Genomic DNA, 19,011 nt, shown 5'->3' with positions numbered 1-19,011 from the left:
CATGAGTTTTAATGTGAAAGAGGCCAACTCAGCCTTCCAACCTTTCGGGGTCAGTACACTACGTACCATTATATAGGGTAATTGAAAGACCAGCACTTAACTCAATTAATCATTCTCTTATTATTTAATTGCTGTATAAAAAGGACAGAATGTGGTATGACGAAGTGCATAAAAAGCAAGCCACTAATTAGTAGTATTGTGGTTTGTTTAATAATTGTGTAGAGGTCGAGGCATGGGCTAGTTCTTCGTTGCGCAGTGCTTTGGAAAGACCACGCAATTTCCCTGCAGCCGGGTGCGGGGGTCACGAGCTGCGGCAATATGCGTTTACCACTTGGCTCCCTTTAAATGGGCAGACATCATTGCCGCACAAGCTATGATGCTAATGTGCAAGGGACAGCAGACCTTCATCACATCATGTGCTCTTGCAGTGGGCCTGTTTTGCAAACCTTAGTCCTTAAATTGACAGGTTTCACAATGCCACAGAAAGTCACGGTGTGAAAGGGGCGTCATTAGAAGATGCAGAGGTCTGTTTTTCTGCAGTTTTATATAGCACGGACTTGGTCGGATTGGGCCCTTTACAAGAGAACCAGATCACATTAGATTTTTTTTAGGGGCGGGGAAATTAAGGCATTTGCCCAGAATCACACAATGCTGGGCTGATATTCAAAGGTGGTTCTCACAATTCCAAAGTCAGATCTTTCAGCCACCAGGCCATGTCTCCTGCTTCCCAATAACATCAACATGCTCAGGCCAAATGCAAGCTGTACTGACAGACGGTAGGGTTGCCACCCAGTTATATTTTTCACTGGTTAAACTGGCATCGTCAGAATTTTAATGTCTTGCCCGGTACAAAAATTGGGAAAATTAGCCAAGGCCGATATTTTTACTTTTTATCAGTATATACTTTAGACAGTATATATAACAAGAACACTCTTGAAAATGTATTTTAGAGCTGTCTTAATGACATCTGACTGATAATTAAAGTAAGCAGGGACAAAAAAGTCATGTTTAAAATGAATACATACAATTTTATATAATGTTCTATTTAAGTCCAGGACTTTGCAGAATCGAAAAAACGAGAACAAATGACAGGTATTTTTCTCTGGAACCGAAGGCAATGCCAACAATTGGTAATCATTCAGTGCTTTGCAAGTTTTTTGCATTCCAGTATGAAACACCAGGGCGTACAAGGGGCTACAGAATGGCACTTTGATGGACCTTCCTACCATAGATTGTAACTTACGCTGACAAAGGCGCATCACAATTGTTTTGCACACTCCATATTGACAAATAGGAGAGTTGTACTTTTTTCGTATTGCACACAACTTTCGTGTAGCCAAGAGTGGGAAATGTGCAGAATATTTTGCCCTTGTCTATATCTGATTTCCACCAACAGTATGGCTACTCCGTTGCCATTACTCGTTATTACATCTGCAATCCATTAATTAAGAGTTTCAGAGCTATTTTAGCAAGACAGCTATCTTAATAACAGAGTATCAAGCATTTCTCCTGGGTTGTCTCCTGAGGCGAAAAGCCGGGAGTAGACGCTCCTGCCACGATATTCAAGACTTGCTCACTTTTAAAATTGTATTTTAATCCTGCATAGCACTATTGCACTTTAAGGGCATCACGGAGCAGATCTAGGCTCACGTGACCCCTTACACCGACGTCCTTCGCCGCTGGACACGCCCACCACTAGGCCACGCCCCCTTCCCGCCCTACATAAGCGCCGATTCTCGAGCGCTCGGTTGGGTTGTCTCCTGAGGCGAAAAGCCGGGAGTAGACGCTCTTGCTACGATATTCAAGACTTGCTCACTTTTAAAATTGTATTTTAATCCTGCAAAGCACTATTGCACTTTAAGGGCATCACGGAGCAGATCTAGGCTCACGTGACCCCTTACACCGGCGTCCTTCGCCGCTGGCCACGCCCGCCACTAGGCCACGCCCCCTTCCCGCCCTACATAAGCGCCGATTCTCGAGCGCTCGGTTGGGTTGTCTCCTGAGGCGAAAAGCCGGGAGTAGACGCTCTTGCGGAGAGGTGTGGCTCACTGGTTAGAGGCGGCAGACCCGTAAGCAGAGAATCGGCCAGGGACCAGGGTTCAATTCCCGACGCGGCAGGGTCGTGGACCAGGGTCAAAACGGACTCGATAATTCTCGCCTCGGTACCTACTCTAACCAGGAACACACTCGGCAACTCTGGGCATTAAGCTTGCCTCATCTCTACAACGGCCCCCCACAGACGCCGGGGATGCCTGGTTTCACCTTGGAGATACCCAGTAAGGGATCATCTCACAGGGAAAACCAGGACGGGTTCCCCAGCGGTCTTCAGCGCCAGGATACTCCGACAGGAGTGATAGTGCGCTTTACAAGTACACACACATTTATTTACATTTGCTACGATATTCAAGACTTGCTCACTTTTAAAATTGTATTTTAATCCTGCAAAGCACTATTGCACTTTAAGGGCATCACGGAGCAGATCTAGGCTCACGTGACCCCTTACACTGGCGTCCTTCGCCGCTGGCCACGCCCACCACTAGGCCACGCCCCCTTCCCGCCCTACATAAGCGCCGATTCTCGAGCGCTCGGTTGGGTTGTCTCCTGAGGCGAAAAGCCGGGAGTAGACGCTCTTGCCACGATATTCAAGACTTGCTCACTTTTAAAATTGTATTTTAATCCTGCATAGCACTATTGCACTTTAAGGGCATCACGGAGCAGATCTAGGCTCACGTGACCCCTTACACCGACGTCCTTCGCCGCTGGCCACGCCCACCACTAGGCCACGCCCCCTTCCCGCCCTACATAAGTGCCGATTCTCGAGCGCTCGGTTGGGTTGTCTCCTGAGGCGAAAAGCCGGGAGTAGACGCTCTTGCTACGATATTCAAGACTTGCTCACTTTTAAAATTGTATTTTAATCCTGCAAAGCACTATTGCACTTTAAGGGCATCACGGAGCAGATCTAGGCTCACGTGACCCCTTACACCGGCGTCCTTCGCTGCTGGCCACGCCCACCACTAGGCCACGCCCCCTTCCCGCCCTTGAGGCCTCCTATATCAAATGTGCATTTACAGAACGCGCAGCGGACGTGCGCAGCGGGCGCGCCGTTTGCGCGCCGAAGGCGCGCCTAAGGCAAGCCCGTCTGCGCCCGGACGGGGCTAGGGGCACGACTCCATGCCAATTTCATCTCGTACTCCTCTCAGGAGCTTACTACCCTCCATGGCCATTGGCCACTTTCTGACTCTGTCCGTAGGCACATAACATCACTAGGGCTTGCACCTTCTTCCACTCTTATTCTGCCGCTCTCCCCGCCCGCCTCTTCTCCACAATGCCCTCTCCCACCTGACCCTCTTCCTCCTACTCCGTCACTATCCATTCTCTTACTTAACACCAGGTCAGCGGTCAAGCACCATCATGAGCTCTTTGTCTTGCTCGATTCCGAGAAGCCTGACCTACTGCTCTTGACCGAAACCTGGTTTTGCGATTCTTCCCTTCCCGTTCTTTTGGCTACCCTCCCCTCCTCCTACGTGGCCCTACGCGCTGACCGTCCGGCAGGTAGGGTTGGTGGTGGGGTGGCGATAATCGCTCGGTCGGAACTGAACTTTCAAATCATCTCCTCTCCCCCCATTCCTCCCACTGAATTCCTCATAGTTCGCTCTCTCGCCTTCTCCCCCCCCATCACTTGTTTTCTAATGTACCGTCCTCCCCAGTCTTCGCCTCAGTTCTTGCCGGCTTTCCAAGACCTGCTGGCCAACATGGTGGTCAACTATGCATCGGTATTGGTTCTAGGGGATTTCAATTACTGGCCCTCGGACCCTTCTGAGTGCTCAGCCTCGAAAGAATTCACTGAGTCTCTCACATCCTTAAATTTTATGTCGCACATCTCTGTCCCCACTCACTCTCATGGTCACATACTTGACCAGGTCTGGTCTCTCAATCTTCCAGTCTCCCCAGTGATGGTTCCCCCTGTCTTTGGTCCGACCATGCCCTTATTTCCTTTTCCATCTCTCCCAATCCGGTACCCAAAGTCCTCCACGCCAAAAATACCTGGGCGCGGAATTGGAACAGAGTTGACTTTCCCACTCTGACGTCCCACCTTCTGAATTCTATCCCGTCCCTCGCTGGTCTGCCGTCCGACTCTCAAGCCAAGTCCATTAACACCTGGTTGGCTGGAGGCTGTGACTCAGTGGCTCCCCTGCGTCGCATCTCCGTTCGGCGACCTAAGGAGTCTAATAGGTGGTTTAATGACCACCTAAAAGAACTAAAACTGTCCGTTCGACAGGCAGAAAGACACTGGAGGAAAAATTATTGTCCCTCACTTAAAACCCTCTATCTGACATCACTCGCCGACTACAAGACCGCAATCCTCGCCGTTAAAACCTCTTATTTCTCCACCAAAATTATGTCTGCTGAAAACAAACCTAGGGAGATCTTCGGCATAGTGCAGGACCTGGCCTACTCTGATAGGGCTTCACCTCAAATCCCCCCATCCCAGCCTCTATGTAACCAATTAAACACCTACTTCCTTGTCAAGATCGCCACCATTAAGGCCAACATCCTCCCCCCCTCGTCTGCCTTTGTTGATCCTTCCCCTCCTACCACTCACAACCTTCTCACCTCCATCCCTCCCCTCACTGAAGAGGTATTTCTGGAGATACTCCCTAAAGTAAAATCAGGTTCTCCGGCAGACATCTATCCGGCGCGAATCCTCCAACAAATCTACTCCTCTTGTCCTGAACTTCCCATTGCCTTTCTTAACAACTCCCTAGCACAGGGAGTAGTGACCCCTACGCTCAAATCAGCCACCATAGTGCCCATTCTTAAGAAGTCCGGCGCTGACCCTTCCATCTCAGCCAACTACCGCCCCATTTCCCTGCTGCCCTACCTGGGCAAGGTGCTGGAGCGCTATGTCACCGCGGTATTCAGCACCACGTAGAGGCCAATGGGGGACTGGCTTCCCGCCAGGCTGGCTTCCGACCTAGGCACTCGACTGAATCAGTCGTGGTATCAGTACTGGACAACCTCAGGAAGGGCATGGATCACAACAAACACCAGGCGCTGGTACTCCTCGATCTCTCCGCCGCATTTGACACGGTAGACCATACCATCTTACTGTCCCGTGTCAAGGCGGCCGGAATTTAGGGATCAGCCCTGGTGTGGCTTTCCTCCTTCCTGAGGGACCGCACCCAGGTGGTCCGGCTAGGAGATTTCACAACCACCCCACTCCCCGTCACCTGTGGTGTCCCCCAGGGTTCTTCTCTGTCCCCCCTACTATTTAATCTTTACATCTTTCCCCTCATCTTCGCTCTCCAGCAGCTGGAGGTCACCGTGTATAATTACGCAGATGACCTCCAGCTCATATTTGATCTATCCTCCTCTCCTCTTTCTGTCTCCAGCTTCCAGCACACCATGACTTTCATCAGGGACTGGATGAATCACAACCATCTCAAGTTAAATCCGGATAAAACCGAGTTGGTTCTTACCGGAGGTTCTTCCAGTCCCTGGAACTCTTTCTTCTGGCCCCTTACCCTTGGTCCCGCCCCCACTCCTTCTACCACGGTCAAAACACTGGGGGTTAAAATGAATAACCAGCTCACCCTTCACTATCAAATCAGCTCGGTGGTTTCCTCCTGCTTCCTCACCCTCCGAAATATCCGCACTGTCGCTCGTTTCTTTTCCCCCCAGGCACTCAAAATGATCATGGCCGCTCTAGTGATATCACGTTTGGATTATGCCAATGCTCTCTACAATGGCCTACCAGCATACAGCCTAAGGAGGCTACAATTGGTCCAAAACCAAGCTGCCCGGCTGGTTTTTGGCCTCCCACGCTATCATCACTCCACTCCACTCCTTAGGGAGCTCCATTGGCTCCCCGTTAAGGAACGCTCTCTGTTCAAAACCGCCTGCATGGTTTTCCAGGCTCGTCAAGGCACCGCCCCCGCCTTCATTTCCTCATTAATAAACGAATACGTTCCCTCCAGAGAACTTCGTTCCTCCACCAAATCCCTCCTTCAAATTCCTCGCTTCAGGCGCAAAAAGTGGGGTGGGTCCAATTTTTCCACCCTGGCCCCCACGTTCGGGAACTCCCTCCCAGACCATCTACGCGCAGCCACCCATTATGTATCCTTCCGCAAGGAACTAAAAACGTTCCTTTTTAAACAGGCATTCCCTGTGTAATCCTCCCTTCCCGGCTCTACCACCGGTTCTCACCTTTGCCTCTGTAGTCAATACCCTCCACCAGCGCCAAGAAACCGTTCGGTGCACGCTGCGCTTTATAAATGTTTTTTAAATTTTTAAATCAAATTTCTCAGCATGGCTGCTGCACCATTACTGGAAAGTACCAGGATTTTGCCTCAAGGCTGGTATGGTACTAATAGTCAGTATCAGCACAGTCCATCATGGAATTCAGTATACAATCTTGAACTCATTACCACACTACAAACTCACTACCAACTGCTGTCTAGTAGAATAAACACTGTATTGTCTAGCCCCTTAATTAAACATTACCAAAATAGCGGGAACATTTTTTGCCACCAAGATTAATACAATTAGAAACACTCTCACTCTTACTGACCTGCTATCTTAATCTTTCCTTTTTTTCAGATTTTTCAATCTGGGATTCACTTGTAAACTCCTATTTCAAAAATCTTTGGCAATCAATTAACTGAAGCGTTTGCTCTTTTTGTAAACTATTTAATGTCCCTCTAACCCGGCACTTTCAGAGAGCGGTCCCTGTCCACTGTGGTTATGTCAATGTAAAAAGTTGGAATTGGTCACTCCTTACTATACAAATATTATCAAATTTCTCAACTTCTGCTCTTTTAAAAAGTACTAACATGTCTAGTGGTTGTTTGCATCATGTCCTATCTTTGTTCTCAAAAGCTGCTTTATGCTCTTCAATCTTGTTTTTGTACACTTCCCTCGTTGAGAATGCTTTTCCCATGGACCTACCCTAAACATATTTTCCCATCACTATCAAGGCTCCTCATCCTATATCCTCCTCAACCTCACTGCATCTTGTGACCACATAAAACATCCTAACATGCTACCAACTCTTACCTCAATATGTAAAGCTGTTTTTCTCATAATACTTGTTCTCGTATGCCATTCAATACCCCATTTTCCATTTCCTGGTACTCAATTTCTTTCTCTTTATGCCCTTACATGTTAGTGTCCCCCATGGCTCCCACTTGAGCCCATTACTCCTCTCCCTACCCCATCTCTCTTCGTGACATTCTTTCTACTTGTGGCAATTGTCATCACCTCTGAATAAATTAACAAAAATGATTCCTCCTTTACACCTTTTACCTCACAGCTCCAATCTAACATCTCTGAGTGTAAACCTTCTGATGAGCTAATGCTTGTTGGGTAGCCCTTTATTTGCACATTCTCCATTCCTCAATCTTTGAAATTGTCAACTTACTTTTACCATGTGCTCATACTACTGTCCCTTGACTCATCTTTATTCCCCTTCTAGAATTGCATTAGTGTACTTGTTAATTCTATCGGCATGTTCAATAAACTTCACTATAACCACACCAGCCAGATTCCAGTTGCTCATAAATAGGGAGATCCATACACATCCTATTTCACACTTTCAAGTCTTTCAAAGACATCCTGATGATGAATAAACTTGACTACAGTAGAGGTCTTCTAGTAGGCCTTTCCCTTTACTCCTTCTCTCTTCTTGATAATGTGATTAGTTTATCCATGAACTTTGTCCACAAAATCACTCCACCGTCTAACACTGACAGGGGTCTGACCTCTCTCAGTTAATCAATAGGCAATATAAAATTCCTCACCGTGGTCTGTAAGGTCATTCTAATACCACCCCACATTTCATCAATACCAAACTATATTTCTACCAGAAAATGTAGCTATATATATGAACAGTTTCTGTTTCTTCCCAATTCTCCTTGACTGTCCCATACTTACGATGATTTCTTCTATTAAGACATCACACAGGGAACAACCTTTCTTGCAAACTGATTGTTACTTTTTTCCATTTCATGTTCAAAAGATCTGTCATAGCTCATCTCATACACAGGCCACCCTCTTTATGACCCTATAGGCAGACATACAAACTCCAGGGCATATATTTCAAATCTGTAAATAAGTGTGCCCTATTGATGTGTTATTGTCAATCCTATGCCTCATCCACTGCCACTCTAATACTTCAACATCTCCTATAATCCATACTAATACTGTTTTGATTGTTGTGTACCACATTTATCTACACAATGCTTCTTTGTCTTTATCAATACATACAAGTTCCTTTAATGGACAGTAGGAGACTCTTTAAGCAGAGCTGCTAGAATAATGCTTTTAATGGACATCATTGTAAATTCTCTTTAGGACTGGTACATATGTAAATCGATAGTGACAGCAATTTTCAGCTGGCCTGTTATACTGTTTGTGTACACTAGGAGTATTTCTCAAAAGGGACGCTTCAATATTAACACATGCTTCTCAACAGGGCTGCTATACTGAGACCCTAATAGATGTGGAAAATTGGCTTCTATACAGAGCCAGTAATGAGAAAAACCTCTCTTTGATGCTTTTATCACTTGCCAATCTTTTCAGCACAGCTCTTCACTCTAGCAGCAGGGAAAGCATGGCCCACTGGTAGAGGGAAGACAGTTACACTACTACTTAAGGGAGATAACGCTACAAATTGCAGTGAACAGTTTGCATCTAGGGCTCACTACTGAAATTTAGTGCATTTCCATTTTGTGGCAGATAAGAGAAGTGTGGAACAGGATGTGGTTTGAGTCCATTGCAGGGAACTGAGATAATCACTCAGTTCTCTTGAATTTATATCTTACAATATAGCCCACAGGTTATGAGTACATCAATCACTATTCTTAGTGAAAGGATATAACTCCAATTTTAATACAATTCAGTTCTTCCAATGGGAAAATTCGCTGGAACATCTGTTCTACATGTGAGGCGAAGGCCAATCCAAAAAGTAAATGAGTTTCCTTTGAAATCTCTGAAATGGAACGGTCATTTGATTATGTTTGCTTAAACTCGCTGGGTGCTGATATTCTAGAAAAATCTTTTGGCAGGAGGTATCCCATCTGCAGTTGTAAGATGACACAAAAGCGAGTATCTGAGGCTGAAGTGGATCCAGATGTGTTTCTGGGCATTTTCCAGAGCACGCTTTTGAGAATGCAGACCGAATAGAATTACCCAGATTTAGATGAGGAGATGGTAATTACAGAGACATCTGGAAGTATAAATAAGTCTATACATTGCCAAAATTAGTTTTGGAAGCCCCCCACTTGAATTTAAGTCTTGTCTGCATTGCTGACATGCTTTGAAATGTAAAATTACAGGGTTGAATGTTGGAGTTTCCGTAATTAAATGAAGAGATTGTGGAGTGCCCAATTTTACTTTCTAGCTAGTATTCATGATAAGTAACACAGTTGTGAAAGTTTCCATATGCTTCTACTTTGTCATATATACATTTAATGAATAATCCAGCTGGTGGTCGGCTCATGAGTAGATTAGATGTTGTACAAATGCAAAAACCAAATAATTTTAACCTTGTCAGCTTCGACTCAGGTCCTCATTCTGAGTTGCCCAGTACTGGGGAAAATGTACTGTTACCGTGTGGTAAATCCAGTATCTCACAGTTACATGTAAAACTCCATGGAATAGGGAATTACAGTGAAACAGATCTTTAGGGTTCAGGAATACCAAACCATGGGATTTATTCATAAAATTGCCACCTGCTCTGAGCAGGTGGTTGATGTATGCAGGGACCACTGGGTGCGATGGAGGGTGAGGAGTGGAGCAGTGGAAATGAGGGAGCGAGAGGAAGGGTTTTTTCTGGTAAGCGGAGCATTGTGTGCTCGTCTGCATAGGAAAAAGCTTCTGCATCCAAAGTCTCACGCGGGTTCACCACTTGGAATTGCCACACGATAAAATCTGTTCTCGTTCTTCCACACTCAGAAAAAATGAACGTGGAAAAAATGACCCACATGGAATCAGGTGAAATGAAAAATGCTGAGGCAATTCTGCACCACCTGACTCGTATCAAGAGCCCTAGTGGTGCACTTCTGAACATTACAATAAGCAGTGTTTCAGGGTAGTAATGTATGTAAAGTACAATATTGCTTTCACTATCAAGGGATTTGCTCATGCCCTTGAGAAGAGACTATTTCTAAACATTTTCATGGTGAATTTCCACAATTGTGCAAATGTTTGCATGTCAACCATATTTTGCAGCTGTCTACATTCTGGAATGCTTACAATCTGCCACTGTTAGCATATTTACTGACACATAATTCTCTGCCATATGGAAATTAGATGGGCGTAAACTCATTTATAATTGTAAAATCCCAAATTTCGTGTCTTGCTGAATTAGCATGGGATTTTGCCAAACAAATGCTACTCTTTGGTGCCTCTGATGTAAACATAGTTTTTTGAAGAGGCGTCTCTATGCTCAGGTCATAATGATCAGTCCATTAGAGGATATTGCAAAAATGGCCGCACCCAGTAAAATACAATTCCCGGGGTGCACAACTTTCCAAGGGGTAAATATCACTAATTGCAAGTTTACCCAATCAAATGGGAATAAATATGCACACTTTGGTGCATGCTGCTCTAATATGCTCATGTAAACACAAGAAGATGATGAACGGAGCGCTAAACATTTCCAGCCACTCTTCCCTAGTCACAGATCTGGGTTGAAACCATCATTGTTCTTTAGCTCAATTTGTCACCCCAGTTCAGTCCCAGCCATATGTAAATCAGTCTTGACCCTATTCCTTATGGGAACAGTCCAGCCAATCTAGGTCTTTCCTGGACCAGAAACAAGCATCCTGGACCAGTTTCGGGGTAACACCCATCATCAGCCAGGCTAGATTGAATCCAGTGCCAAAGTGAGCAAGGGACCCATGTCTGGGCATACCCCTCCAACTTAAGGTGAACAAATCAAACACAAGGAGATGATGGACGGAGCGCTGAAACTTTTCAGACACTCACCCCCAGCCACAGATCTGTGTTGGATCTATTTTCGTTCTTTAGCTCACTTCGCCACCCCAGTTCAGACCCAGCCATACACAAATCAGTCTTGTCCCTGTTCCTCATTGGAACAGTCCAGCCTGAACCACCAAGCCAGGTCTTCCCTGAACCCGAAACAAGCATCTTGGGACTGGTTTCGGGGTGGTGCTCATGAACCAGTATTTACCTGTCCTTTTTCCCCTATTAAACATTGGAATGTTTTACATTCTGATAGTTAAAGGAGCGAACTCCAGGGTGAACATTATTTGACCACATCTGTTAAGCTATGCAATTTTTGTGATTGGATCCCTACACAAACAGGTGCAGAAAGATTATTCAGCTGAGACTCGCCTTGTTAATTAGTGAGTTTAATGATTACAACAGAGGGTCGGAGCTGCTTGAGGAATACCTAAAGTGTGTGAGAAATACAATGCATGTTGCAACCAACAGTCCCAGCAATGCCTGCAGAAATGCTAATACTTTTCTACTACTGCCTCTGCTACTACTACTACTACTAGTGCTATTAAAAATAAAAATAATAATAAAATGTGTTTTTATACAGGGCTCAGGAGTACAGATTTGGCATTTGAAAGTGCTGTAACTAACAGTTATACTGCTGTGTATTTTAATGTTAAATCATCTACCAGAGTCCACAGGGTGCAAGGGTGGGCCGCTCCTGACACTAATTGAACTTACTCCCCCAAGAACCCATAGATATCAGCAGTGAGCTCTGAACCTTGTCAGCCCTTAATCAGTGAATATCCGTAAAACTGTTTCTTTGTCCATGCCCTTTCAGTAATATTTCATTACACCCTACAACGACGGAGCACTGTGCACTGTGCTTGGTTCATTTTCCCATCTGAACTGTTTCAATTTCACTTGCATAGATTACGTTTAGAAAAATACAAATTAGTGTCCTACATAATGGGTCAGAGCACTATATATGTGAGAAAGTTTCGAGAATTTCAATACTCATGTTACAAAATAAATTGAAAGCAATAACATGCACCTGATTAGTTTACAAACCCTTTTAAATCGAAATGTGTTTTATAGGAAATTGTGCTAATAGTTTTTGGTAATTTGTCAGTACTTTTGTTTCCATGTAAGACCATTGCCATTTCAATGAAATTCAACATGCTGTGAGGAGACACTAAACACAGCTGGACTCCACAACGTAATACACACTTTTGTGGTTATTTCTGTAACTGCAAAGCAATCCATTTTATGTTCAGGGTATTTTTCCATCACCATGACTCTTTTTTGTGGGATATGTGCATATTTTAAGCAATAATAATAATGTTTGTGATTACCTGTCTGCAGGCATATAGGTGCAGGAAAGCCACCTCTATCACGGTGATCTATAGTGTGTGCTAAACAGAATTGTGAATAGTTTATGCTGCGTATTTGGGATTAGGGTCCCCTGTGTGCAATCTACTGCATGATACACTCTGACAGACAGTATTTGGAGACTCTGCCCACATGTTTCTCTCATCTTTGGAAAAGTGATCAGCCTCTTTAACCTCCTTCATCTAAACTGCTGATGTTGTTTAGACACATGGGCGAATTAGCGCACGTCACGGCTCCTATATTCAGTTTCAGCAGCACAAACATCTCCCAACTCTGCCATGATTGATGAGCAGTTCAAGCTGTTTCACGAGCCCTTTATGGGCCTTGATATCTCCCCTCATTTTCCTAATAGTTGAGCTTCGAAACTCTCTGACTTGAATGTAGCCAATCTCAGATGGATCATCGGTGGGAGTTGTGTCAGAGGAGCCACCCTACATAGGCCAACATGTCGATGCCATTCTTTTCACTGTAGGATCCACAAAGTGCTTATTCTAAATTTTGGCTTGGTTCCTCTAATTTTAAACTCGTTCCTCATTCAGTGGTATTCTGGGAAAAAATACTTCGGGATTAATTTATGGTTGGGTGTATGGATAAAAGGCTGAGAGGGTGGCAGTGTTTTTACTTGAGTCAATGTCCTCAAGCCCCCTCTGACATCTCTTCACATCGCTATACATTGACAAGGAGTGGAGGTGACGGTGGTTCCTGCCAATTCTGGAATAGTTTGACGTACACTACCATGAAACATAACGGCTGGCAAACTTTCTAACGTTTTTAATTTTTCAAACACAAACTTCCAAAGTGAGAGTTTGTTTTTGAAAAAAAAAGTAATAGTGTCCACACCATGGTAGCTTTCTCCCTCAGTAATTACATTTTTTTCATGGCCCTCTCTGCCAGATTTTACCTGACAGAGAGGGACAGGAAAAACAATCCGGTGTTATGTGCTTCCTCCTTCTGAGGAAGGTTTATCCAACAGAGCAAATTTTACTCCATCGGCGTTAACCTCGCAGTGCACCAGACACAAAATTGGTCTGGCGGATCAACAGTTTGGTGGAGAAGGTACCCGGTCACCAATGCCATGGAGTACCCTCTCCGCCAAGCTCTAAATCGGGCTGTTCCACTGCACTACTCCACTGTGGTAGCATTACTGGGATGTAATCAAGCCTTGGTTGTCATTTACTTGTGAAATGCCAGTTATGCAGGACTTTGTACATTCAGTCCTACCAAGTAAAACAGTCCCTCTTTCAGCTCTGCCACTGAAGTCTAGATCAGATAACCCCCTTGTGCTTCTGCCAAGATGCTGGCTTTTCTTTATACATCACTGTGTTTATACCTTGTGTTTTTTTAGTTGAGGCTTCAATCTTCTCTAGGTAAAAAAAAGGTTTCAGGAGACCTAGAATATTTGTGCAATGTGAGTAAAATCCCAGCTGAATCCTGTCCTGGGTGCAGGATCAGTCAAAGGACTTTCAGCACTCTATGCAAATGTTTATTTGTTCTTTCATGAAAAGACAATTTTCAGGCTTTTTGTAGTAATTTGGCACCATCATTAGATGACACCCTAACACTGCTGCCTTGCAGCATCCTATAGAAGTACTAGTCCTACCAGTATGTGTGAACCTGTGGATAGTTCTCCAATTTGAGAGCCGAAGGTATTGGAACAGTATACATTTAGGATTAGCTCAATGGCCAGCGGTCTGCCCAAGAGTGTAAGATCTGTATATCTTAAGCATCGTTTTTTGGTCTCAGCTTGAAACATCCATGTAACCTTAGTCATAGCTCTTCTGAATCCATAGCATATGATATCTGTGTTGCCTGTGAGACTGATGTCCTGTTTGATTGTTTAGTCTATAATATCTATTTAACTCTAAGAATAGCTCACCTGTGTAAATTCTGAGCCCATAAATTCCTGACTACTGACACTATATTAGGACAATCCCATAGAATCTTTGTAAACGCTGCCTGAGGGTGGACCCTGCTTGATTTAATGAATTGTGTTTTCTGACGGCTAGACTGTTGCACCATTTCCTGTGGGGTGTGCTTGTAGAATCATCAACAAATGAAGACATTATTTGAAAGATAGTGCCAGTTATTGCAGGACTTTGTACATTCAATCCTACCCAGTAAAACAGTCCCTCTTTCAGCTCTGCCACTCAAGTCTGGATTATACAGCCACCTTGCGCTGCAGCCACCCTGCTGGCTTTCGTTTATACATCACTGTATTTATGCATTTTTGTTGTAGTTGAAGCTTCAATGTCCACTGAGCTGAAAAGAGGTTCAAACCATTGTTTTCCACTTTTCTTGCAACAGAAATTTCGATCTACAAGAGGATGAAAACTGTGCTCGTGATTATTTGGAAGTCCGTGAAGGGAACAACACCGGTGCCCTGGTGGGGCGATTCTGTGGTAATGCACTGCCTGACAATGTTACATCGGTTATTGGACACTACTTGTGGATAAAATTTGTTTCTGATGGATCGATTAGTGGGTCTGGTTTTCAAGCCACATTCTCAAATAGTAAGTACAAGCTATTTAATTTCAACATCTATGATTTGATAAGCAGCCAATTTATAAACTGGGGTATAGAGAATGAACATTATTTTATCTGCACAGTTTGTAGGTGTTGCCTGTGATAGTGCCATTGCCTATCATTCAGCACATGCACTGCATGCACTCTTGCTTGTGAGAGATGTTTTATACAACAAGGGGCCTGAAGGCCAACCACTGCCTATCATTCATTGGCCTCATTGTCACTGTTATTTCAGCCTTCTAATTGCTCAGTGCATGCTTGCTTCACTTCCTCTTCTTTCGGCTGGAGCATGAACCAAGTATTGATTTCTTCAGCTTAATTGTTGTCCTTCCACTAATCACGCTGTGATTGAGGTACAACTTTTATTGTTTCTTCTTCCCTGTGGTCCTTGAGCAACCTCTTGCCATTTGTAGCAAATATGCCACATGCACTTTAAAGAAGCCGGTTTCTCCTTTGGAACGGATGTTTATTGTGACAACAGACGTTATCTGTGTTTATTGTGACACCAGATGTTATCTGTTTCCAAATGTATTTTCACTAAAACATGTACATGGAGACAATTCCTCTCCTTATGTGATAGTATATTTTGCAAAATGTCATATTGTTTTTTTTCCCTACACATACGAACATGTTGTGCTGAGACATAGCCAGCATTGGTAAATCCAATAGGTCTCACCTTTGAGACTATTGGCTCTGCCATTTGTTCATGATGAACAGCATGGGCATTGCTGACTTTGGGAACGTTTTGTAGACATGCTGTATAGCATTGTGGCTGCTGTGCAACTAAAAATAATAATAGAAAAGCACATTAGCTCTGGTTGCATCATAGCTGTTTTTAGAATTTGTTTTAGCCACACTGCAAAGCATCCATGCTTCTGTACACCATGGCTACAAAACATTGACAAAGCCAATGGCTCTCATATGCGAGGCCTATTGGCTTTGCCAGTGCTTGTTTATACCACACACTACGCCTTGTAACACATCTGACTGCTATGCAGTAGGGATTCAGTACAGTACAGAGGACATTCGTAAATGATACATGCACAAATGTTTACTACAAGGTGGAGAACATCAACAGGTAAATGTACAGTAATTCTTAGATTAGGGTTGATAAAACATCTTCTGTCTCTAAGACAACTTAGCCAGTTGCTAAGGCTGTGATACAGGGCTATACATCTTCAAGGCTAAATGGAACACTATAACAGAGTCAGCAGGACAGGATCGCAGACAGTGTCCTGCTTCTCATGGGAAAAATTTGCCAAGCCAACATTTGTTCCTGAGTCAACATAGCAGAGAAAGCAGAAGCGATAAACTTCTATGATAGACACTTTTCTTCTTTTGAAGAGAGGCAATCACTATATAAATCTCTTTGAATGCCCAAATAGAGTAGGCATGAAATTAATGCCAAAGCGGAGAGACATGGGACAGCCATCTGGGCATACCCGTCACACTTAGGGTGGCAAACTAAAGTATACAAAAAGTGAAAGATTAAATGCTTGAATTAATCACAGCCACTGGTAACTACTCAGGGCTACATCTCAGTCCTTTGGTATTTTGCACACCAGGTCACCTTAGTTTGGATCCAGCTATATGCACGTCACTTTTGGCCCTGCTCCAACTGAACCAGTCCAGCCCAAACTGCCAGGCCAGGTCCTTCCTGAAACAGAACACAAGCAACCTAGGACCGGATTTGCCCTAGTTAGGGCTAATTAGCCAGATGTAGCTTGATTCCAGTGGCACAGGTTGCACAGGACCTATGTCTGGGCAAAATACCATGCTGTGTGTATAGCATGTGTCTGCGATAGAGCACTCGTGTTCTGGGGCAAAAAATGAACTGAGACCATGAAAGGTGCACCAAATGGAAAAGTAAGTGTGACACAAACAGAATGGAATATCCTCTAACACATGCTAAATGAACCAGTGAAGAGTTAAAAAAAAGGAAATTTCTGTTTTTCCCCTCGTGTACTGGTTGCCCATCATTTGAAGTGCAGAAAGCAAAAGCACAAATACCTATATGCAAAGAAAATGAGAACTGGATGAACTTTCTTCGGGTTGATTTGTGATGGCTGTTAAATGTAAACTTGAAATTATAGTGTATAAAATATTTCTGCTACTTGGGTGTCTTAATCTCACACTGCATATAGTTCTTTTATTTATTTCTGTTTCTACCTTACTGAAGGAGTACCCCTCCAATAATGTGCTAGTATCTAACCATTTTATTACTATGTGTTCCTCATGTTATGATGAGTTATTACTGCTATGGTTACATTGGTAACATAACGATGCCTTGGATAGTCCCATGAGTCTTTCCTAGTGCATGAAGTTAATGGCCAAGGCTAACCGACGCCACATCTCTTATATAAACTTGATTCGCTCTAATGGCCCTGAAGAAAAGTGCATTCCTGGAGATCTCTTCCTTTCCCTTCTTGATTATACTTCAGTGCCTGTTGAGTGTTTTAGCTACAGCTTTGGCTTAGGTTCAAATTTCAATTGACCATGTTAAAAGCGATGCCCATAGCCTGATGATATGTATTGGAGAAGGTGAAAGTGTACTAATCTGGTTCTTTGCTATCCATAATATAACATTTCCAGAGCCACAAGATTCACACTTTTGTTACAGTGAAGTACATTGCAAACTATCTTATTAAACTATGCTTTATATTATGAAGAGTCATAATATCATGTAGCATTGCTGTGGAGGCTGTTAAACATTCTGTTGCCCCACCTTCTCTTTTTAATGAACCCCATTCCCTTTTCATGTATTGTGTTAGCTACTCACAATCCCGCAGCATATGTACAATATGGCAGTTGGGATTCCCACATCTCCAGTAATTTAACGAGTAAGTTAGTTTTGCCACTTGTATTTCTGAGGATAATCTTAAAATACTTTTACTTTAATCATGCCTCCCTAAGTCCAATATCCTATTTATGAAGCAACTCATCCCAATCTTCCTCTGTATATTCAACTGCTAGCCTCGGCTCACACCATATTTTAAGGTCTCTTAATGTGTGGATTGATAATGTTTGGTTGATAAGAATCCCTTACATGCATGATAACATTCCATTAGAAGGAGTCCATGTTTGTATGTTTTTTATTGTTAGTTGAGGTAGTTCTATTGGGATAGGGACAAGAGGGTGTGTCAGACAATGGGCAGTTGTCCGTATTTCAGACATTTCGTTTTCAATATGTTAATTTGTTGTGTAGTTCTGAAAATGTCGTACAGCTACTCCCTTTTATCGAATCAGTTAATGTGTGCATAGCACTACCCTTCTATACTTCCAATATCAAGGTTTCACTGTCAATCAAAATATCACCATTTTGCCACAGTCGTGTGTTGGCATGTAATATGCTATGAAACCTATCAATTTATGTGTTCTCTGCCAAGCGTAGCTTTGTGCCTGTAAAATGAAGTTTGTGTGTTTACCACTCTGAGAATCTTTCATTTTTGGTAGGTACTGGGAGATAAGTGACTTGCCCAGAATCACAGGATGTTGAGCGTCCCTGCTGAGATCTGAACCCAGTTTCCCAGTTTTGAGGTTGATCGCTCTAGCTGTTAGGCCACATCATCCTCCATTGTTAAGTCTTTTCCTAATCTTGATGCCTGCAACAGAAAAACGTTCCCTCTCATTAACTCTGCTCATTTTCAGATCGTTTATGTCAAGAAACAATTAGCAAACTTCAATCAGAATTTTCCCAACAACCTTCCCTGGAGTCATTAATCTTTTTTGACCTCCCATTTACAGCTCCTAATGGGGGCTCTTTCACACTTTGTGAGGCATTCCTAATTAATGATATTCACTACTTCAGTATTTCCATTACATCTGATTCTTCTCTAGACCCATGCCCTCCTTCTGTCTGTTCTTAGTACCTGAGATCATGTATCCTGTGATAAAGGGTCTTTGCAACCTCTTCCTGACCCCAGAAACTGTGCCCATTATCTGGAAACATGCCACTGTTTCACATCTTGTAAATAACATTCACTAACTCTGCTGAATGTACAAACAATCATTCTACCTTTTCCATCTAAAATCCTAAAAAAGGCTTCCAACCTTCAAGTATTTCAGAACTTTGAAAATAACTCTCTACTGGATCCATTGCAATCAGGATTCTGCCATCTCCACACCAATGAATCT

General features: G+C 43.6%; 1 protein-coding gene across 1 annotated transcript in view; it reads left to right on the top strand.

Annotated features, from left to right (window-relative positions):
• The window catches only part of CUBN (cubilin), a 1,289,359-nt gene that overhangs the window by 656,369 nt on the left and 613,979 nt on the right, over window positions 1-19,011 (top strand). The window contains exon 37 of the mRNA XM_085631507.1: window positions 14,659-14,864. Coding sequence (XP_085487633.1) covers window positions 14,659-14,864 — 206 coding nt within the window. The remainder of the gene's footprint in view (window positions 1-14,658; window positions 14,865-19,011) is intronic.

Source organism: Triturus cristatus, chromosome 10 (genome assembly GCF_964204655.1).
Source record: "Triturus cristatus chromosome 10, aTriCri1.1, whole genome shotgun sequence".
NCBI classification, from domain to species: Eukaryota; Metazoa; Chordata; class Amphibia; order Caudata; family Salamandridae; genus Triturus; species Triturus cristatus.
This window is presented reverse-complemented; position numbering and strand designations above follow the sequence as displayed.